At 38.4% G+C, this 24,036-nt stretch overlaps 1 protein-coding gene and 1 pseudogene across 1 annotated transcript in view; both read right to left on the bottom strand.

Moving 5' to 3' along the window:
- CEP126 (centrosomal protein 126) overlaps positions 1 to 22,823 on the bottom strand; it is a 113,699-nt gene extending 90,876 nt beyond the window's left edge. Inside the window, exons 1-2 of the mRNA XM_062198319.1 lie at positions 22,696 to 22,823; positions 8,708 to 8,827 (exon numbers count right to left, since the gene is read on the bottom strand). Coding sequence (XP_062054303.1) covers positions 8,708 to 8,827; positions 22,696 to 22,823 — 248 coding nt within the window. The remainder of the gene's footprint in view (positions 1 to 8,707; positions 8,828 to 22,695) is intronic.
- Positions 22,824 to 23,898: 1,075 nt separating this feature from the next.
- Positions 23,899 to 24,014, bottom strand: LOC133765015 (U2 spliceosomal RNA; annotated as a pseudogene).
- Positions 24,015 to 24,036: the final 22 nt, after the last annotated feature.

Raw genomic sequence — 24,036 nt, 5'->3', positions numbered from 1 at the left:
GAAAGTGAAAGGCTGGAAAAAGATATACCATGCCAACAGAAATGAAAAAAGCTCAGGCTAAAATTTGTGTTACCTTATTTAAAATGTTATCGTAATTGTGTTACTAGACATATAGTTATCTTAATGAGAAAGCCCCAGAGGCCTAAAGGGTTAAATACTTGTAAAATCCTACAGGTGCTTTCAAAAATACTGTGAAGTAAGCAAGTGCCTCTTGTTGGTTGATGAGTTTATAATTTTACACATAGCAACTTAAAGTCTTTTGTCATCCACAGTTATATATGATTTGCTGCTCATAAAACTAAAGTGTTGTTGGTTCTATGTTTAGCTGTCCTCCTATAGGTTCCTATGGACTTTTTCCAGCCACTTCTATTGTATTCAGTACTTTGGGATGGCTCTGTAAACAGATGAAGCCAATAATGTATTTTCTTTTTGTATTTTTTTTTAATTTTTTTTTTGACAGGCAGAGTGGATAGTGAGAGAGAGAGAGACAGAGAGAAAGGTCTTCCTTTTTGCCGTTGGTTTACCCTCCAATGGCCGGTGCATCTCGCTGATCTGAAGCCAGGAGCCAGGTGCTTCTCCTGGTCTCCCATGCAGGTGCAGGGCCCAAGGACTTGGGCCATTCTCCACTGCCTTCCTGGGCCATAGCAGAGAGCTGGCCTGGAAGAGAGGCAACCGGGATAGAATCTGGTCCCCCAACCAGGACTAGATCCCGGTGTGCCGGTGCTGCAAGGCGGAGGATTAGCCTGTTAAGCCATGGCGCCGGCCACCAATAATGTATTAACAGTACCAACTGAGAGAAAGTATGGTTATTTGAGGTTACTAGAAACAAAAAGCAATTCAAATCAATTGGCAATTTACAAAAAGAGTTTAAAGACTTTAAAAGCTATTATTAAAATTGCTATAATGGTCTATTAGGTTATATGTGTGTACATATTGTAGGTCCACATGGGAAAATTTTATTAAGAGTTTTAGTTTAACTGGCTTATAGATAAGATTGTCCATAAATTTAAGCTGCTAAAATTAATCAAAGATATGTTTTAATTCGTGTGACCTGAATCTCTGTATCATATGTTTTATACTTGTTGGTAGAAACTAAAAACATTATATATGTTTGTGCTTAAGTTTACTGGTTAAACAAACTACACCATGTTAGATATTTTTTTTTATACAGGGATCACTTTTCAGTTAAATTTAAACACCTAAGAGTAATTATGTGTTAATTGCAGAGTTCAACCAATAGTATTAAGTAGAACAAAAAAAAAATACTAAGAGATAGAGTATTAAGTTGTACATCAACAGTCAGGACAAGGGCTGATCAACTCATTGTTTCTCATAGTGTCCCAGCTGCTCAGCTTCTAACCCAGCTCCCTACTAGTTTGCCCAGAAAGACAGAAGATGGCCCAAGTACCTGGACTACTTCCACCCAAGTGAGACACAGTTGGAGTTCCTGGCTCCCGGCTTTAGCCTGTCCCTGACCCAACTGCTGTGGCCATTCGGGAAGTGAATCAGCGGACGGAAGACCATGTTAGATATTTAAGAGGTGTTTCCAAATATATGATTCTTAAAATTTACAGAAGGCATTGGACCTTCTGGTAAATGTTTTTCTTAAGTTATCTAATGGTTGAAACGGTTTGCTAAGTTTTGATGTGATATTGCTATTGTCAGCAAGCGATCTAGGACTTGCTCCCTCATTTCTCTATTCTAAGCCCAACTTGTCCTTTCATTTCTCTATTCTCTTCAAGGTAGGAAACTAATTCTATTATGAAGGAATGTGTAGGACGCACAATTTAATCTTTAGACCTTATAAAAGAGATGGATAACATTTTTCTGTAATAGCGTAGCCAAAATAAGAGCTTAAATTATAATTTCATAGCTAGATTTACTTCGCCATCAGTGAAGTATACAGTAAGTAGAAAAAACCTCCCTTTCAGTCCAAAGGCAAAGAAAGTTTTTAAGGGAGAATATAATTTTCCTCATGGGCATTGTGTACTTTAGAAAAACTACTACAGAACATGCCTGTGACTACAGACTTGTAGTTCAGGCCACCGAAGTTTAGAGATGGGACTTGGGCACTCCCTTGTTGCATCCTCTGGTCTGCTTTAACACAAACCAGGAGGAAAAGAAAGCTAGGCTGAGAAGCAATGGGTGGCAGGCCTATTAATGGCTGATCTGTACAGTGATCTGCCCTCAAGGAGACCCAACAGGCCAGTCCACTGCAGTGGCTTTCAATGTGGTAAGCACGGGCTTCAGCACAAGTCAGCTTGTGAAGAGCCCTGGCAGCTCTGCCAAGAGTTGGATCACTGGAAATGGACCTGCCCTGGAGTCGAAGGATGCCCAGGTCAGAGCCACAGATCTTATTGGCTCTAAGCTGAAAAGCCCTTCACTCAGCCCAGCTTCCAAATTGACCACTGCAGCTGAGGGGACGGTCAAGTAGGGTCAGCAACATTGCAGGCAGAACTATAAATTTCTTGTTAGAGATGCCACCTGCCTTTACCTGGCCAGCTCTCCTCCCAGGCCAGCTAAGTCATGAAAGTCAACAGAGTGCCTTCCCCTAGGAGGTTCACACCTCCCTTAGGATATACCCCATGTGAAGAGATAGATAGGTCTGGGCCTCTTAACTTACAAGGCCTAAAGCCCACCAGATTATTACCAAGCCCCTTCTGTCAGGTTCTATTTGCCTCTCAATCAGAAAACTTAATTGTAGCTTAGAGAGCACCTTTCTTAGCTCCTCTAATAATGACTCTGTCCTTTGTTCTAGACCCTGTCTAGCGCACTTGGGCCTCATTCCTTTGTAATCATAACCTCTACTCTACCACCAATGGCTCTACTCCCAACCTGTGTGTACTGATGGTCCTCTTCCCCACTGTATAATTGTTCAAAATTTCTCTACAGACAAACCCCTCTATCTACAAAAGATGAGTGACTTTTCTCCCAGTCTTGGCTAGAATCAGCTTTCTGGTCTGTTGGGTGTTCCCCAATAAACCCTTTCCCTTAAAAAAAAAAACAAAAAAGAGGGAGGTGCCTTTCTCTGAAGGGAGGAGAGAACTTCCACTTTGACTATGACCTTGTCTAAATATGATCAGAGTCGGCGAACTTGGAAGGCTTCCATAGCCTTGGCAACTCATGACGGGAGCCAAGGGTTGTTACTGGTGCCATAAACTAGAGTGTCAATTTTTTGGGTCAACAACAGGAGTCACTGTGCACTTGCTCCTCATGTGGGATCTTTGTCCTTAATGTGCTATACATTGTGATTTAATGCTCTAACTAGTACTCAAACAGTATGTTTCACTTTGTGTTTCTGTGTGGGTGCAAACTGTTGAAATCTTTAATATATACTAAATTGATCTTCTGTATATAAAGAGAATTGAAAATGAATCTTGATGTGAATGGAAGGGGAGAGGGAGTGGGAAAGGGGAGGGTTGCGGGTGGGAGGGAAGTTATGGGGGGGGAAGCCATTGTAATCCATAAGCTGTACTTTGGAAATTTATATTCATTAAATAAAAGTTAAAAAAAATAAATACCTTGGAATAAATTTAACCATGGATGTGAAATTATTTATAATTAAAATTTTAAAACATTAAGCAAAGAAATAGAAGGAGACACAAAAAAATGGAAAAATCTTCCAATTTCATAGATTGGAAGGATAAATATCAAAATGTCTATACTACCCAAGGCAATTTACAGTTCAATGTGATCCCAAACAAAATACAAATGACAAACTTAGTGGATCTAGAAAAAAATGACCCTAAAACTCATATGGAAATTTAAGAGACACTGAATAGCTAAAGCAGTCAAACAAGAAAAACAGAGCCAGAGGCATCACAATACCAGATTTCAAAACATACTACAGGACCATTATAATGAAAACATCCTATTGTTGTCACAAAATAGACTGTGGACCAATGGAACAGAAAAGAAACTCCAGAAATCCATGCATCTACAATTTTTGACAAACTAAAAATCATTTCCTGGAGAAAGGATAGTCTCTTCATTAAATTGTGTTGGGAAAATTGGATCTCATATGCAGAAGTATGAAACAACACCTGTATCTCACACCCTATACAAAATCAACTCAGAATGGATCAAGAATTTAAACCTAAGACATGAAACCACCAAATTACTAGAGGGAAACAGAGGGCACACTGCAAGACATTGGCCAAGGCAAAGACTTCTTGGATGAGACTCCAGAAGTACAAGCAATAAAAGAAAAAAAATAGACAAACAGGATTACATCAAGCTAAGAAGTTGCTTCACAACAAAGGAGACAATCAACCATTGACAGAATGGGAGAAAATATTTGCAAACTATGCAACTGATAAAGGATTAATACTCAGAATATATAAGGAGCACAAGAAACTCAGCAACAACAACAACACAACAATTCAGTTCGGAAATGGGAAAAGGACAACAGGTACTTTTCAAAGGATGAAATAAAATGGTCAACAGACACATGAAAAAATGTTCAGGGAACATTCCCAACAGGAAAATGCGACTAAAAACCACAATGAGGTTTCACTTCATTTCCACTAAAATGGCTACCATCCAAAACTCAAAAAAATAACAAATGCTGGTGAGGATGTAGAGAAAAAGGTACCCTAATACACTGTTGGAAATGTAAGACAGTATAACTCTTATGGAAGACAGTATGGAAGTTCCTGAAAATTACCTACTGTAAGTCCCAGCCATCCCAATCCTGAGAAATTACCAAAGGAAATGGAATCAGTATATGAAGGAGTTACCTCTACCCTCATGAGTATAGCAGCTCAATTCATAATAGCTAAGATATGGAATGAAGCCAGATGTCTATCAACTGATGACTGGATAAAGAAAATGTGGTATACACATACAACAGATACTACTCAATCATAAAAAAGAATGAAATCCTTTGTTTGCAATGAAATGGATGCAACTGGAGACCATTATGGTTAGTGAAGTAAGCAAGACTCCAAAACATGAATACCATAGTTCTTTGGTTTGTAGATAATACATAGAGTAAAAAAATATAATATGTATAAGTAAAATTGGCATCTTGAGATTTGATTATTGTTTATAGCCCCTGTCAATACTCCTGCTGAACAGTGATCTTTCTACTTTTTACTTGTTGAATCCTTTATTTAGTGGAGGTTTAAGCCCGTGAGTATAAAATAAATTGGAAGTATATTACTGAAAATTAATTGGAAAACAAAAGAAATGAATAAGAGAGAGGAAGCATCATTATATGCTTAAAGTTGTATTTATGAAATGCATGAAATCTGTTCTCTTTATGTAAATAAGTTTAAAATAATAAAAATAATAAATAAAACAATCTGAAAGCTCACTTTGGGCATTTCTTAAAATTTACTTCAATTTCTTTTCCTCATGAGGTTGCATTAAATCATATTATCACCATTGTCTAAAGTCTAATAGAATACAGTAACAAAATAGACTTTTCTCCTGACATGTTGCTGAATTACTGGTACTCAATTAGCTATATATGTTGACTGCATAAATAACTATTTACTTACTTACCAAAAGGTAGTTATGAGTAGTGAATTGAAACAATATAGGAATTAAGTTACTTTCCTTTATGTGTATAAATCTTAAAATTACTTGGTCCACAAAGCAGCATATTATTAAGTTACATTGGGATGTAAAGCCACTGCCTGCAATGCTGGCATGCCATATGGGTGCAGGTTCTATCCTGGCTGTTCTACTTCAGATCCAGCTCCCTGCCAATGCACCTGGGAAAGCAACAGAAGATGGCCCACATACTTGGGGCCCTGTATCCATGTGGGAGATCTAGAAGAGGCTTTTGGCTCCTAGCTTAGGATCAGCCCAACCATCATTTGGGAAGTGAACCAGCTGATGGAAGGTTCTCTCTCTCTCTCTCTCTCTCTCTCTCTCTAACTCTGCTTTTCAAATAAATAAATAAATCTTTGAAAAGAAAAGAAAGTTACTTGGGGATGTACTCCAGCAAACTAACAATATATATTTAAAAAGTAGTGTGGGGTGAGTTACTAGAGGCAAGAAATTAATATTTCCAACTCCTGAAGTGATATAGAGAAACTGCAGGATTCTAGTTGTGCAATAGGCCCAAGATGTAGTAAAAACCCATTGGAGCAGTAAGTTGAAGGGATAAATTCTTTGGAAGGTTGGAGCTCACGCTGTGGTGTAGTGGGTAAAGCCGCCACCTGCAGTTATGGCATCCCATAAGGGTGCCGGCTCGCAGTGCTGGCATCCCATAAGGGCGCGCCGATTTGAGTCCCAGCTGCTCCACTTCTGACCCAGCTCTCTGCTATGGCCTGGGAAATCAGTAGAAGATGGCCCAAGTCCTTGGGCCCCTGCACCCATGCGGGAGACCCAGAAGAAGCTCCTGGCCCCTGGCTTCATATCAGCACAGCTCCAGCCATTGTGGCCATCTGGGGAGTGAACCAACAGATGGAAGACCTCTCTCTCTCTCTCTCTCTCTCTCTCTCTTGCTCGTCTGTAACTCTGGCTTTCTTTTGAAATAAATAAATCTTTAAAAAAATTTGTTGGAAAGTAACAAAAAATGAGATTCCATTTGATAAATATTTTCGAGAATGTAAAAAAAAAAAAAACTATATAATGGGCCGGCGCCATGGCTCACTAGGCTAATCCTCCGCCTGCAGTGCTGGCACCCCGGGTTCTAGTTCTGATTGGGGCACCGGATTCTGTCCTGGTTGCTCCTCTTCCAGTCCAGCTGTCTGCTGTGGCCCAGAAGCGCAGTGGAGGATGGCCCAAATGTTTGGGCCCTGCACCTGCATGGGAGACCAGGAGGAAGCACCTGGCTCCTGGCTTTGGATCAGTGCAGTGCGCTGGCCACAACGAGCCAGCCGTAGCAGCCACTTGGAGGGCGAACCAATGGAAAAAGGAAGACCTTTCTCTCTGTCTCTCTCTCTCTCACTGTCTAACTCTGTCCAAATATATATATAAAATACAAAAACATGGGTAATAGGAATGCAAGAATGTAGTGAAGAAACAATTTGTGTGATATTAAACAATTAAAGGAAATAAAGAGTTCTTGATGCTAGGAACATTTCCCTTGATTACTTCTGGGGAAGTAAAATTGACACTGTCAAAATATAAATGACAACTGGCTAGGAGACTGTCCCTACCTAAAGGGGGAGAAAACTTAAAAAAACCCTCCCTAACCACAATGTAAGTGGATAGAATAAATACAGATGGATAAATGGGTACATAATGGCACGGCCAAAACTGCCATACCCACAATTTTTGAAATCTAGAAATGCACAAATAACTTGATTTCATTTTTAAAAGGTGAGATAGAGGGACAAATGATTAGTATTTTAAAATAAAGTTTTATGTCTTTACATTTTAATTTAGGGTAACAGAAACATAAAATATAGCAAAATCGTATCAAAATTGTATCTTAAAATTTTAAATAAAAATTTCTTCATTATTTTCTGCATCAGAATTATTGTATTTAATGAGGGAATAGAAATAGGAATTTTATGGCTAAAATTCCATTTATATAGCCTACTATTTCACAAAGCAAGTCAATTACTAGAAAATAGATAATTGAAGTTTTCTGTAAAAAGAAAATAGATAATTGACAAAAGTTTATTATTCAATAAACTATCTAAGATGGAACTGCCAGACATCATAGTATTTTTTACTTGTATTATGAAATATTTCATATAATTTTATGTTTCTTTTCCCTACATAAAAATTGCTTGAGATAGATGCTATTAATTCCAATCATAAAGGAGAAAACTGAGGCTCAAAGAGATGAAATAATCTTTTTTTTTTAATTAAGAGAACTAAGATTTTTTAGATCTCTGACTCAGAAGTCCATTCATCTTTACTGAATACAATCATGTACCTTTCAGAAGCTTCAGGAGTCAAAAAGTAAGAGAAAAACAAAAAAACAAACAAAATGAAAACAAAACTAAGTTTCATTAAAGAATTTCAACTACATCAGACAATGAAAGAGTTCATCTAGAGAGAACTATAACACATGAAAATAAATTACAGGTAAACAGTTTTGTATTCCTCAAATGAGATTTGCAACATATAACCAATGATGTAGTTAATAAACTCTAGAGGTTTTCTGCTATTCATATATTATAAAACTATGGAGAAGGTAGTAAAAACAATAGTAACATATCATAATTACTGTCTTAAGAGATATCTAATAATTTTTAAAAATCCTGAAAAATATTAGGCAGTGATTAGATAGTTGGCATTTTTTTACTTTAGCTTCCAGGTTATAGTAGAAAACTCTTTTTGGGCAGTTATTTATAAAATCATTTTATACATTTCCACTATTATTCATTTTCCCCCATTTTGTAATTGAATGCACAAAAATGGCACATTTAGAAAATATATATTTGTAAATAATAAAATTAACTTATTAGAGACTAAATACTAATTGGCACTCTTCTAATTCATCATGAAATGATTTTAAAAAACCAAAAATATAACATATTTTATGATGTGTATTTGGCATTGTCATAAACTGCTCTATGACAAGAAAAATTATGGTCACAGTCAGTGAACTAGACAATACACCACTATCCTTGTCCATTAGGCAGAAAACAATAACATTAACAAAGCAGCATGACTCTTGATCAATGTTTTATAGAAAAAGCATGGTCATGACTTAGGTCCATAAAGATCTGCACAGTAGAGAAACAATTTATATTGGCTGCATTTCTATGCTTCTCAATATAATACAATCACTTACTTTTTTCTCCGGTTTGACTCCACAAAATATTTACGTGCTCGATTTCGACATATTTTTTGTTGCTGTAGTAATATTTGGCGCTCTTCTTCTAAATTTTTCTCTAGGTGGATTTTCATTTCTCTAATGATAGCATTAAGTTAAGAAACAATGGTTTATATCTTCAGTGGAAATACATTAGTGCTAACTGATAAATATAATTACAGCCTCATCCTAATGATAGTTTTGTGGAATAATTAGTATGTATACACATTAGTGTTAGTATATGACCAGCTGTAAAAAAAAATATTGTGACTTGGTATTAGAACTTAAGATACATCTTACATTCTTGGAGGGAGGTTACTTTTAAAAATCATGAGCTTAGATAAGGAGATTGAGTATCTTCATTAATTTGACAAATATTTGAGTACGAAAAAGTTGCCTTCTTAGGCATATATATATATATATATATATATATACACACACATAATAAAAAATAAAGCTCTCCTTAATAGAAAGTACATGAATTAAATATTTCAATAGATTCTTTATAGTATAAAAGTCATATATAAAACATAATTGGAATATTTGGGAGTATAGTTTAATTATTTACTTAGTGATTTTCTTATAGGTTACAACTACAAGAAACTAGAAAAGCCAAGCAACTAGTAAAACTGAGCATAGGCATATGAATCCCGAAGTGTGCAAAGAACTAAAGGAAAATTTTGGTTTTGCCAAACACCAATTCATTTGAAAGTTATTATTAAACTTTTCTTAAATAAGTTGTTCATAAAATTAATTTTTCCTATTTAGTGCTTTATATTGTATTAAATGTTCATCAAATTTGTCTTAATTTTAAGTTACTCTGAATTTTAAAAAATGCTCATTCAATTGCCAATTTATTACTATTCAGTATCTTATAATTACATGAGACTACTGAAGTCACAGACTGCATGCAGAACATTATAGCTTTTCTTTTTAGAATAAACAGCTTGTTTAAAATTTTCTTTCCCAAAAACAGAGGTTCAAAATTTTCTTTATAGGATCCATTGAATAATTTTATGTCCTAAATTGATTAATAATGGTAAAATATGCAAGAAACACACACAATAAATTTTATTGAGCATGATTTGTTAATTTTCAAAATGTGTTAATTTTAGTATTCTACAGTCCCTCAGTAATACTATTATATATTTCAAGATATATGTATTTGAATTTTTTTGGTTGTTTGAAGCTGAGGTAGTGGAAGCTTTATTGTTTTCAATTATGTTGTTCTTTAACCAGTTTTAAGTCATAGGCCATAATTTCTTCTTCTTTTTTTTTTAACAAAATTTTGCATTACTTCAACACAAGTACCCAATACACTTACATGTATGTGTTTTTGTTTAAAGTAGGTTTTTTGGATGGACTTATAAAAATGGAATAAAAAGAGAAGGAAATCTGATTTTTTTAAAGATTTATTTTATTTATTTGACAGGTAGAGTTACAGAGAGAGGTAGAGACAGAGAGAGAGGTCTTCCATCCGCTGGTTGACTCCCCAGATGGCCAATCTGAAGCCAGGACCGGGAGCTTCCTCCCAGTCTCCCATGCGGGTGCAGGGGCCCAAGGACTTGGGCCATCTTCTGCTGCTATCCCAGGCCATAGCAGAGAGCTGCATTGGAAGAGGAGCAGCTAGGACTAGAACCGGCACCCATATGGTATGCCAGCGCTTCAGGCCAAGGTGTTAACCCGCTGAGCTACAGTGCTGGCCCCTGGAAATCTTATTCTTCACTAGCATAGAAACAGCTAGAGGTTTACCCTATTCTTCTTTCATAGAGTAATAGCCAGACTTCAACAAGATGGTTAGTTACTGAACAGTCACGATTTGGCAGTAAGAAAAGTACAACTTCCTTTCAGGATACCCAGGGACAATGTATGAGGTTAGGGGGAGGCTTTGGCTTAGGTGAGAAGCATGGAGGACTATGACATAGGTGAAGTACATGTGGAGATAGTTGTTTTCTGATAAGCATGTTTAAGATCTCACATGAGGATAAAGAACACTATGAATGCAATGTTTTGACAACTATATATCCTCAAATTTAGTCAAATGACTATCACACACACACACACAGCAAATTTTTGCCTGCTGCCTTTGAATATTTTCAAATATTGTATTCAAGGTTAGAAAATATAAGCTACTTGGTTAAATTTTTCATTTTTATACAAACTGTCCAGTATAGGTAAGATATTTCCATAAGAATCTTTGTGAAATACCTAAAAGATAATTTTTATATACTTAACATGTTTAACAAAATGAAGGATGTAGGATTAGGTAAATGATTATAATTTAAAAGCATAGCATAAGTTCCCCCAACTTGATCCTTACTTCACCCTATCCCAATTGTCCCTTGCCAAATAGGATGTTAAAAATATTACCACCACAAGTAATTATTCATCATATAGCCTAATTTCTTGCCAAATGTACTTTAGTGCTCTCTTAATTGTACTTTTCCTTTATTATGCTCTCTTCCACTGCATTGGTTCCAATGCTCTAAATTTCTTCCTTGAACTACTTCAGTACTTTTCTTCACCTTTTTGTCCTTTTTATTAAAACTTTATTTAAGGTAAACAAATTTCATATATTTCATACATACAGATTTAGGAACACAGTGATACTTCCCATCCTACCCTCCTTCCTGCCTGAGCTCCCTTCCTACCTCTTCCTTCCTCTTCCTCCCTCTCTTAATTTTTATAATGATCTTTCGGTTTACTTTATAAGATTAACCCTATACAAAGTAAAGAATTCAACAAATAGTAAGCAGAATAAAACACTGTTCCTCAGCAGTACAGACAAGGGCTGTAAACAAGCATCGAATTTCAAAATCTTGATTTCACTCCTATACAGTATATTTTTGATACTCTATAAGCTACTACAGATCAGGGAAAACATCTGGTATTTGTCTTTTTGAAACTTGCTTATTTCACAAAGTATAATGGTTTCCAGTTGCATACATTTTGTTGCAAAAGACAGGATTTTGGCCCCTCCACCCATGTGGGAGACCTAGAGGAAGCTCCTGGTTTCTGATAGGCTCATCTCTTATTGTAGCGGTCACTGGGGGAATGAACCAGTAGATGGAAGACCTCTCTCTCTTCTATCTCTCTACGTAATTCTGTCTGAGAATTTCATTCTTTTTTATGGCTGAGTAGTATTCCATAGTGTGTGTGTGTGTGTGTGTGTGTGTATACATATATATACCATAATTTCTGTATCTAGCCATCAGTTGATGGACATCTGTGTTGATTCCATACTTTAGCAATTGTGAATTCAGCTGCAATAAGCATAGATGCAAAATTGTCTACAAAATACTAACTAATTGAATCCAACAACACATCAGAAAGATCATTCACTTGGACCAAGTGGGATTCATCCCTGGTATGAAGGGATGGTTCTATATATACAAATCAATAAATGTGATATATCACATAAACAAACTGAAGAATAAAAACCATATTATTATCTCCATCAGAGAGAGAATTTGATAAAATAGAACATCCTTTCATGATAATAACCTTAAGCAAATTTGGTATAGAAGGAACATTCCTCAACAAATCAAGACAATTTATGACAAACCCACAGCCAACATCTTATTCAATGGGGAAAAGCCGGAAGCATTTCCACTAAGATCTGGAACCAGACAGGGATGTCCACTTTACTACTGCTGTTCAATATAGTCCTGGAAGTTTTAGCTACATCCATTAGGCAAGAGAAAGAAATCAAAGGGATACCCTTTGGAAAGTCAAATTATCCCTGTTTGCACATGACATAATTTTATAGATAGAGGAACCAAACGAATGCACTAAGAGACTACTCGAATGCATAAAAGAATTTGGTAGGAGCTGGTGCTGTGGCGCAGCACATAAAGCCGCCACTTGTAGTGCCAACATTCCATAGGGGTGCTGGATTGAATCCTGGCTGCTCCACTTCTGATCCAGCTCCCTACTAATGTGCCTGGGAAAGCAGTTGAAGATGGTATAAGTGCTTGGGCCCATAATCTCGTGTGGGGGACCCGGAAGAGGCTCCGGGTTCCTGACTTTGGATCAGCCCATCTCTGGCCTTTGTGGAGTGAGCCAGAGGATAGAAGATTCATTCTCTCTCTCTCTCTCCTCTCCTCCTCCTACCTCTCCCTCTTCTTCTGCCTCTCTGTAACTCTGCATAATAAATAAATAAATCTTAAAAAAACAAGACTTGGTAAAGTGGCAGCATATAAATTTTTTTTTTGACAGGCAGAGTTAGACAGTGAGAGAGAGACAGAGAGAAAGGTCTTCCTTTACCATTGGTTCACCTTCCAATGGCCGCTGCGGCCGGTGCGCTGTGGCCAGCGCACCGCGCTGATCCAAAGCCAGGAGCCAGGTACTTCTCCTGGTCTCCCATGGGGTGCAGGGCCCAAGCACTTGGGCCATCCTCCACTGTACTCCCGGGCCACAGCAGAGAGCTGGACAGGAAGAGGGGCAACCGGGACAGAATCCGGCACCCCAACCGGGACTAGAACCCTGTGTGCTGGTGCTGCAGGCGGAGGATTAGCCTATTGAGCCGCAGCACCAGCCAGCATATAAAATTAACACACACAACAGCCTTTGTATACACAGACAATACCATGGCTAATAAAGAACTTCTAAGATCAATCCCAGTCACAATAGCAACAAAAAACTTAATAATACCTTGGAATAAATTTAAGCAAGGAGGTCAAAGGTCTATATGGTGAAAATTATAAAACATTAAAGAAAGAAATAAAAAATGACACACAAAAAAGATCTTACATGTTCATGGATTGGAAGAACTAATACCATCAAAATGTCCATATTACCAAAAGCAATTTACAAATTCAATGCAATCCCCAACCAAAATAACATTGACATTCTTCTCAGATCTAGGAAAAAAGATGCTAAAATTCATATGGAAACACAAGAGACCCTGAATAGCTACAGCAATCTTATACAACAAAAACAAAGCTGGAGATAACACAATACCAAAATTTAAGACATAGTCCATGGAGGTTATAATCAAAGCAGCCTGACATGGGCACAAAAATAGACATGTAGATCAAGGGAACATAATAGAAACTCCAGAAATCAATGCACACATCTACAACCAACTAATCTTTGGTAAAATAACTAAAAATCAATCCCTGGAGAAAAGATAGTCTCTTAAACAAATGATTCTTGGAAAACTGGGTCCCTGTGTATAGAAGTATGAAACAAGACCTCTACTTTACACCTTATACAAAAATTAACTCAAAATGGATCAAGGATCTAAATCTTTGACTTGATATCATCAAATTACTAGAGTAAAACTTTAGGGAAATCTGCAAGATATTGGCATAGACAAAGACACACTGGAAAAGACCTCAGAAGCACAGGCAATCAAAGCCAAAATTGACAAATGGGATTACATCAAATTGAGAAGCTTCTGCACTCAAAGGAAACAGTCAGCAATGTAAAGAGATAACCAACAGAATGAGAGAAAACATTTGCAAACTATGCAGCTGATAAAGGATTAATATTCAGGATCTAGAAAGAGCTCAAGAGACTCAACAATAACAAAACAAACAATCTAGTCATGAAATAGGCAAAGGACTTGAACATGGATTTTTCAAAAGAGAAAATTCAGTGGCCAACAGGATAGATGAAAAAATGCTCAGGATCAATAGCATCAGGGAAATGCAAATCAAAACTACAACCAACAATCAATCAATCTAGTGAGGACATGGGAAAAAAGGTACTCTGAATCCACTATCGGTAGGAATGTAAACCAGTGCAGCAATTGTAGAAGACAGCTAAAAATAGATATACCACCTGATCCAGCAATCCCACTCCTGGGAATTTACACAAGGAAAATAAAATCAGCATATGAAAGAGTTTTCTGTATCCCTATGCTTATTGAACTTTAGTCCTTTTTTAAATAAAATAAATAAATAAAATAAAATTTTATTTTCAGTACTTTTTTTCTGTTTTGAAAGATTTTATTTCAAAGGCAGAATTAGAGAGAGAGAGGGAGTGTGGAAGAGGTAGAGACATCTTCCATCTGCTGGTTCAATCCACAGATGGCCACAGGTGACAGGTTCGGGCCAGGCTGAATCCAGGAGCCAGGGACCTCATCTAAGTCTTCCACCATGGACTTGGGCCATCTTCTATTGGTTTCCCGGGTATATTAGCAGGGAGCTAGATTGGAAGTAGGGCATCTGGGACTTGAACGGGCACTCATATGGGATGCCAGCATCCATGCAGTGGCTTAACCTGCTGTGTCACAATGCTGGTCCCATTCATTACTCTTTTAACTCATCTCCTTTTTTTTTGTATTATTTATTTATGCTTCCATTTTCTTTTAAGAATTAAACTGTCACCTCAGTAGTCTTAAGAGCAATACAATGAAAAAAACAAACAACACACATTTAATTTAGACTTATGTCCATCATAGTTTCAAAGGTTTCGCTGAAATAAGGCTGGGATTCACATCTTTTTCCTTAAAGAAAGAAACACAAACAGCAATTTTGTTATCCTACCCACCCCCCCTCATCCAAATAATTAACTGATGAGTTCAAGTCTAACATGATTTAAAAATTTTGTCTGCTACAAGACAATCATCTGACCTGCTTCCCTGCATAATATTTATTTACTAAACCTAAATGAAAAGAGGTCATTTTTAAAAGCCTCTAAGAATTCTTTTAATGTGGAATTTTATTATGACATTGATTTTTTAATCCAATACATAGGCTAAGTGGTTTCTTACACATTTCATTCTAGTAAATTTCAATAAAAGAAGAGCTGTTCTGAGAAGCCCTAAAGTAAATTTAGCTATCTTCTCATTACATGAAGCAAAGAAAGGTTTGGATTTTTAACAGTAATATTTTTTACAGCTCCTTAACGAGAACATGAAAAGGAATCAAGTCTGCACCAGTCCAAGTACTTACAGTAAAATGACAGAAGCACTCACCATCAGCCATTTACACTACTTTACTCCCATGCTTCTAATAACACAGATTTCCCACTAGAGACAGTGCATTATTAACACCGGACTCACAGTTTGTGAGTCACATCCTTAATCTAGCCATCATTCATTTGAACCTCCACAAAGCCAGCTAAATAGAAATCTGGTTGTGTTTTTCATTCTTTGTTTTTTTCCTATTGTTTGTTTTTCCCAAAAACTATCAGTTCGTGACAAACTCCAATTTTTTTGAACTTGTATTTAAAGCATTGTATCATTATATTATTATTTCAGCTTCATTTCTCAACACTTCCCTGTATGAATTCTATTCCCAATCATATTAAGATAATTCATCAGAATAAGCCATGATCAGCATGTGTCATGCCATTATTTCTTGGCATCTGGTTGTCTAACTCTACTCATCCTTTCAGGGTCATTGTCATCAATCTTTCCCCTAAGAGGTCATTTCTAACCTCTACCATATTACTTGATACTTTCATGAGTATACCATTTGTATCTCCTCTATATTTCTAAAACTTCAATTCCTGGCATAGTTCTTATAACACAGTCATGATATAATCAAATCTTGCTGAATGACTTTCTTTGAGAAAATTCTCTGAGGCAGACATGACAAGACTAATGGATATGCATTTACACAGCTTTTCATGCATTATAGAAAAATAAGCTTCTAAAGGGGTTATACAAACACATGCCATTAGAAATATAAATTTTAAAAGCCCATGAGCATGGCATAGTACTTTCTAAACAGAAAGATGAGGTATAAAACCATGTTTATTTATGTATTAGCAAAAATAGAACATTCCCTATGTTAATTATTAATTTTTATTTTTGTCTTTGGAGTATTATTAATTCATTAGTCACTTATTGAGAACTTCATTAAAATTATTTTTAAAAACTTAAATACAGGCAGAATAATACAAATATTATTTCTCGTAGTACAAATATTTTTCCCCAGATATTTCAAGCTTTACAATTTCTCCTTAAAGTTTTAAGGTAATGTTATCTGTGAAATACTTTTCTTTAAAATTACTACTTTCTCTTCAAAAGGTAAAGTTATACCTTCAAATACAATAAATGTGAAATTCTATTTTTTGTCAGTTTTCATTTTTTATTTTATTTTATTTTTTAATTTTTTTTTTGACAGGCAGAGTGGACAGTAGAGGGACACAGAGAGAAAGGTCTTCCTTTTGCCATTGGTTCACCCTCCAATGGCCGCCGCGGTAGGCGCACTGCGGCCAGCGCACCGCGCCGATCCGATGGCAGGAGCCAGGTGCTTCTCCTGGTCTCCCATGGGGTGCAGGGCCTAAGAACTTGGGCCATCCTCCACTGCACTCCCTGGCCACAGCAGAGAGCTGGCCTGGAAGTGGGGCAACCGGGACAGGCTCGGTGCCCCGACCGGGACTAGAACCCGGTGTGCCGGCGCCGCAAGGCGGAGGATTAGCCTAGTGAGCTGCGGCGCCGGCTGTCAGTTTTCATTTTATATTTATTTTATATTATCCCTTTTATCAGCTCAAGCTTATTTTGGAATGTAGTATAAGGTATGACTCAAGATAGAAACAGTAAACTATAAACTCATTTTTTTAGAGGTATGAAAAAGAATATGTAGATATGAGAATACAGCTAAAATAGTTCTTGTGATCAAAATGTTTGTTGATTTACTTAATTTTAAGAATGACCAAAACCTTAACATGTTTACAGACCTCAGGGCAAGAAGTACGCTAAGAAACTGAAAGTAAATTATAACAGCTGGAATAATTTATAATCCAGAGCTCTTGAGGTGGAAATAAGGGCATCAGTGAATGGATTCACTTTCACTTATTCCAATTATCGGGCCTGGATCCGGCGGGAGGAAAGACAGGTAAGGTGGGCGGGAGTGTGTGGGTATGCAGTTTAGTGGGAGGAATCTGACAAAGTTCATGACATTCATGTTTTATGAAATGATCATACAGTTCATTGAGAGTGATGAGAGGAGACAGATCTGAAACAGGCATTAAGAAAAAGAAGAGGGAATACTGTTGCAGTTTGGATAGAGCTAGAAACCAAAAACCAATCTGTATTGTGTTGTGATTTTTCTCTGGCAGTATGTTTGTTATTTGCATAAAGCAGTGGATAAAAAGGGCTGTGTAGTTCCTGAGTAGTTGAGGAAGAAGGATAGGAGTGCAAAGAATTAAGGATTGTTGGTGAAAGAATTTGTACAAATAATCAAGAATTGGATATAAACTGAAGAGAGAAGAAAGACAGGCAAGGTAGATGCTAAGATTAATGGAAGGGACAAAGCTGAGATACTTATGAGGAAAAAAGAGTCATAATATGAAGGGAACTTGAGTGTCCTTTCAGTTTTTGTTAAACCATATTTCTATTTGAATTTATATAAAAGATCAACAGAACTTTAGCTAATTTTAATCAGCTGGAATTTGTACAGTTTTGTTCTTTTTACTGACTCCCCTGACAAAATATCTTCTACAGAAAACTGGAATGGCTTCTGGGTACTGGATTCTTTTTTTTTCTTTTTTTTTGGCACCAAAATAAGTAAGCTTACCTTTGAATTCCATTTTTCAGTGAACCTTCTGAAGTGTTCTTTTTTATTAGTAAAAGTATATATAACCAACAAACACACACACACATACACAGAGTAGCAAAAGCTGTTGGATTTTGTATAAGTCTTGGTCATCCATCTTGGTCATCCATTAAAATGATCATTTACTAAACTGAAAGTATGTCACTGTAAAAATTAAAAGGGGAGCACTGTGATGTAGCAGGTTAGGCCGCCACCTGCAATGCTGGCATCCCATATAGATGCTGGTTCGAGTTCCAGACTCTACTCCTGATCCTGCTCGCTGATAATGCCCTGGGAAAGGTAGCAGAAAATGGCCCAGGTGCTTGAGCCCACGCTAACCATGTGGGAAACCCACAGGAAGCTTCTGGCTGCTGGCTTTGGCCTGGCCATGCCCCAACTGTTACAGCTAACTGGGGAGTGAACCAGAGGGTGGAAGACTGCTCTCTCCCTCCCTCCCTCCCTCTCTCTCTCTCCCTCCCTCCCTCTCTCTCTCTCCCTCCCTCCCTCTCTCTCTCTCTCCCTCCCTCCCTCTCTCTCAGTGTAACTGACTTTCAAATCAATAAATACATCTTTAAAAAATTAAAAGAAAAAGTAAGAAAGGCAGGAGGAACTACAGTGGGAGCATGGATGAAAGGGAGGAGAGGATGAGAATTCTCATTATGCTCTTAAATCTGTATATACATGAGAGGATTCCAAGATAGCTGAATAAGAACTAGATGTGCTGATTTTGACTAGGGGAAGACAGCAGAAGAAAAGTGAAGGAAGTGTATTCCCTGGGGAGAGTTAGAGTGCCGCCTGCAGTGGAAGTTCTACAGGAAGACGAGGGACACCATGGAGCAATGTTTAAAGAGTGGATGTGCAGCAGGGTGCAGGGACACCATATACATCTCCTGCAGCTGGGAGCTGGAGGAGACACAAGCGCCTGAGAGCGAGGTGAGGGCAGAATACAGCAGCCCATGCCACTTGATACTGCATGAGGGAGAACCTAGCAGACCACACTGATGCGTCCAGACTGGAGCCCTAGTTGGGGGGCAGGGCACCCACCTAATCCAGTAAAGGAAAAGCACATTTCATTTTCCTCATTCACCCACAAGGGCGCCCTGCAACTGGCCAGGAGAAGGCTCCATCTTGACACCAGTTGAGGTTGCAGTGGGTCCTGTGTGCACAAGCAGGGATTTTACCAGAGGGAAAATAATCCATATTACCCACAAAGTCTGGATGGGAGGGCTAACAGAGGCTGGGCACCTACTTAGGGCTGTGATATGCACTTATTATCTCAACCTATCACAGGCTTGGGGCTAAAACTGCCAAGGTGGAGCAACCACAGGCAACTCTGGAAATGACTCTGCTCTCTCCATGGACAGGGCAGGCGCATAGGACAGAGAGGGGGTCCTCTGTACCCCATGACTGTGCAAGTCCTGTGCCCTATCCCTATGACTGTGGGAATTCACTACTGCACGTAGGGTGTGGGATGTAGCAGAGTCTTTAGGCAATCATTGTGTCTGGCAACAGAGACTCAGAGCTCTAAGACTGCCTGGGGTGAGGGGGGGCATAGCTGAGGGTTCTGTGCTCACACTGAAGACTGTGATATTCTTTGTGGGGTTCATGTACCAACATGGACTAGAGTTGTGCACATTGTGGGCTAACACCAGGCACTATCATGTTGGAAGAGAGGAAGTGAGGTTGTGATTACATCAACAGGTGTGATCATACTCTCTCCCTTACTGACAACAGAAGAGATCCACCATGCACAATCTGGGTGTCACCCTAGATTCTCCCCTAATCTTGTTACTTAGCAGAGCTCCCTGGCCCCACCCAGTGCATGCTTCTGGGTATTCACTGAAGGAGCAGACACTCCACCAGGCCACAGAGGCATAGTTCAAAAAATAAAACCCATCAGTGTAGAAAGCCAACAACTGTTTCACAGATGCCTAAAAATAAATGCAGAAATACAAGAAACAAGAACAAGGAAGACAACATGGCTCAATCAAAGGAACACAATCACACAATATTAGAATGTGAAGATGAAGAGATTAATGCCTGAAAAAGAATTCAATAGAAGGATCATAGGACTACTCAGGAGCAATGAGAAGAAAATTCACGAATTAAAGAAATCCATACATAACATGGAGGAGAAATTTTCCCATGAATTAGGGATTCTGAAGAGAAATCAAATTGAAATATTAGAAATGAAGAATTCAATATGTCAAATAAAAAATGCAGTAGAAAGCCTTAACAGACTTGGTGAGGCAGAACAAAGAATATCCAAACTAGAAGATTATAAAATAAACTGAAAGTATGTCATTGTAAAAATTAAAAGACTACTGTTGTATAGCAGGGTGACTATAGCTGTAATAATATATTTGTCAAAATGACTAAAAGAAGATTTTTAAATGTTCTGATACCACAGATAATAGATATTTGAGGTGATGAATGTTACTTTTCCTTGATTACTGTACAATGTATACCTCCACTGAAATATCACATATTACTCTTTCATCTAAAAATAAAAAAGAAAACAAAACAAAATTAAAAGGCTAAGAAAGGAAGGAGAAGACAGGGTGGGAACATTGGCAGGAGGAAGGATAGGGGGGGAAGTATTACTATGTTCCTAAATCTGTATAGATGAAATAGACAAAATTTGTTCACCTCACATAATTAAAAAAAGGAAAAGATAACTCAAAAAAATAAATACATTAAAAATGCTTACTTTAAATAAAAAATTAAAATAAACCTAAAAAAAGAAATGATAATTTACAACTTGCTTAATTTTTTTTTTCGTTTTTTTTTTTTCAACTTGCTTAATTTTAACAATACATTTTGTCTTTATATTTTAAAGTATATATTTCTCTTTAGGAAACCATCACTATAATTCTGGAATAAAGCCTATTTGGTGTGTTCATTTGATGTACTGCTGAATTCCATGAGGGTTTTTCAAAAAGTCTGTCAAAAAGTAGAATTAAAAGATAATTTATTTTAGATCATAAAGATAAAGGGTCATAAATATGCTGGTAAGTATAGAACATGTTGCTTTGAAATTCACTGAGCATCTATTGCTGGGGTCATGTTAGCGGAGATCTCATATTTATTATGTGAATGATAACATAGATTTTCCAGGAACTTTCTTTAGTCCCCTTATATTTACAAGTATTTTCTGTGGTGTTTGTATCTATTACATTGCATATACAATTTTATCTTTGATCATTTAATTAATGACAATAGTAGAAACACCTTGTCCAGGAACGTTTACTACGTCCCTACTGATTTCATGATAAATCAGGTTCAGTGTAACAGGAGTTTGGTGTCCAGGAAAATACAATGTCACAAGGGCAGAGTCAAATGAATACAGAAAAATAACCCAGTTCATATCAGAGTATATTTCTGAGAGTAACAACTGCAAAAGTCAAACTCAGTGGAGTTATTTATGAACAGATGAGAAGTAGAAGCTGCTATTGCAGGATATCATTTTGGAAACTTCACCGAACAAATAGAAGGGATGGTAGGTGCAGGAAACCATGCTCAGAAGAGGGATATTTTACCCTTAGTAAAACTCTTTTTTATTAATTTATATCCCTAGAACCTAGAACAGAGCCTGCCAAAAAGCAGATAATCAATACAAATTGCTTACATGCTGTTAAAATTCCAACAGAGTTAAAAGGACATTCCAGAAAAAGTTGGAGACAATAGGGATAAGAAAATAAAGGTTACTTTGGAAAGAGGAGACAAGAGTGAAGATGATTAGGCACTATTATCCCTGCCAACTAGTCCCTGGAGAATTCAAACGTTAAATTCTAATCATCACAACAGTCTCGGAAGCAATAAACATGGTTTGCAAATTGTGTAAACAAAACTCTTGCGCTTAATTTTCTACAAGGCAACCAACAGCAACATCAAAGTTGGCTTCAACTAAAAATGAGGGAAAAGTCCCAGGCAATCTGTTTTGGGAAGCTTGGGTCCCTTCCCTCTCATTTCTTTTCTGCTGTCTCTGTGACAACAGACTGCATAGAGAGAAAACAAAACAAATCACCAAGCAGGGCTAGGCTTCAGTAGCTCTGCTAAACATATCTCGACGTGCTAGCTTAGTTGTTCTCACGGATTCTTCAGGATAGCAAAACCTCTTGCTATTTTCCCACTTCTCTAAGTGGCATGATTAACCAAGAAGTGATTAATATGTAAGTAAAGAACATAAAGGCATCATTCTAGAAGGCAAAAATAACTCCCACAGAATACACGGTGTCTCTATTTGAAAAGTCCCCGACATTTTACAAAGAAGTTGATGAATGGGGTAGGACAACAGGGCGGCGGGGGAAGGGGGCGCAGAACGGGATTAGGCGGGGGCAATGAGAACACCCGCACTAAAATGACTTGCTAATTTGCATCACCTGGCGGCCGCGGTCTTGGGGAGTTAATGGGGAAAACACCGGCCCCGTCGCCAACACCGCCACCCCGGCAGCCACAGGCTGGGAAGGATACAGGTAAGCGCCAGGTCGGTGACGCCCGCCGCTCTCTTGGGGACCGAGGGGCGCTCTGCCGCGGGTGTCGGAGGAGTCAGTGCCCAGTCCTGGGACCGCGGTTCTGGCTCCCGGCCTCCCAGCCAGCATCCTTCACCTCAGCGCCACCTCCTCGCCAGCCCCTAGCGCCTCCCTCATAGCAGCTCCGGCTTCCTCGTCCTCGGCCCCTCCCCACAAGCCTTCTCTCAAGCCCCCTCACGGGCGCCGAAAGACTGGCTCCCGCGCAGAGGCGCTGGTGACTGTGGCGGCGACAGCTGCTGCAACTGCGAAGACCTTGCCTGGCAATAGCAAAGGTGGCAGCAGTCTCCCAGCCGTCGCCATCTTGGTAACCAACCGACGCCGCGTCCTTCGCAACTGACACCGGGGCGGAGCGCGGCGCGGGGCGGAACGGCGCGCTCGAGGCAGCCAATGGGAGGCGCCAGCGGCCGCGCCAGCCTCCCGCGGCCTGGCGGTCCTAGGGTAGAACCCGAGGCGTCCCCTGGGGCCGCGTGTTTGCACAAGAACCTCTGTGTTGCGCCTCAGGGCCTTCTTGAGGTTGTTTTTGTGGCAGTATTGAGAGGGACGGAAGACATTGAAATGCTAAATCCCTAGAGCAGGGATCTGCCGCAGGGCAGATTCTGAAATCTCTGGGTTAATTAAAGGTTGGGTTTGTTGTTAACTACTGAATCCTGTGTGGGGTATCACTATTTACAAACATCATCTCTTAAAAATAAAAGCCTTTGTGCAGTGTAAGTTTGCGTTCCCTGCACTCATTTCACCCACTCGATGATGCTTCTGCCATTCTCTCTGCAGTCCTTTTCCTGGCCATCGCCCTACTTCGAAGGCCTACGTTTCAGAAGCTCCCGATGGCCTTTGCCTTGCTGCCAGAATCTGGGAATGGGCCAGTACAGCAAAGGCGGTCTGGAAAGGCGTCCAGACTTAAGCTCATAATTTCATGGGAGGATATACTAAGCCATTGTATTGCAATTGTTCCAGGAGTTAAGTTAAATGGATTCTTGAACCATGAATTTAAAGGCTATATAAATGAAAATTTGGAAAAAGGCTGAAACTTTTTGTTGGAGTCCAACATAAATGCACTTCTGATTGTATTTTAGCTAGTTCTTCTTCTTTTTTTTTTTTTTTCTTATGGAAAACTCCTGTTTGGAAGCAGAATGTACAGACCAAATAAAGATCACTTACCCACCATTCAAATGTCTCTGTCTTTGTGAATCAATGTTTTCATTTTTAAACTTAAAAGAGCAGATACTACACATGATCTTAGCCAAAAGGCCAAGAGGTGATAATATTTTCATTTTTAGAGTTG

Source organism: Lepus europaeus, chromosome 7, assembly GCF_033115175.1.
Source record: "Lepus europaeus isolate LE1 chromosome 7, mLepTim1.pri, whole genome shotgun sequence".
Lineage (NCBI taxonomy): Eukaryota > Metazoa > Chordata > Mammalia > Lagomorpha > Leporidae > Lepus > Lepus europaeus.
This window is presented reverse-complemented; position numbering and strand designations above follow the sequence as displayed.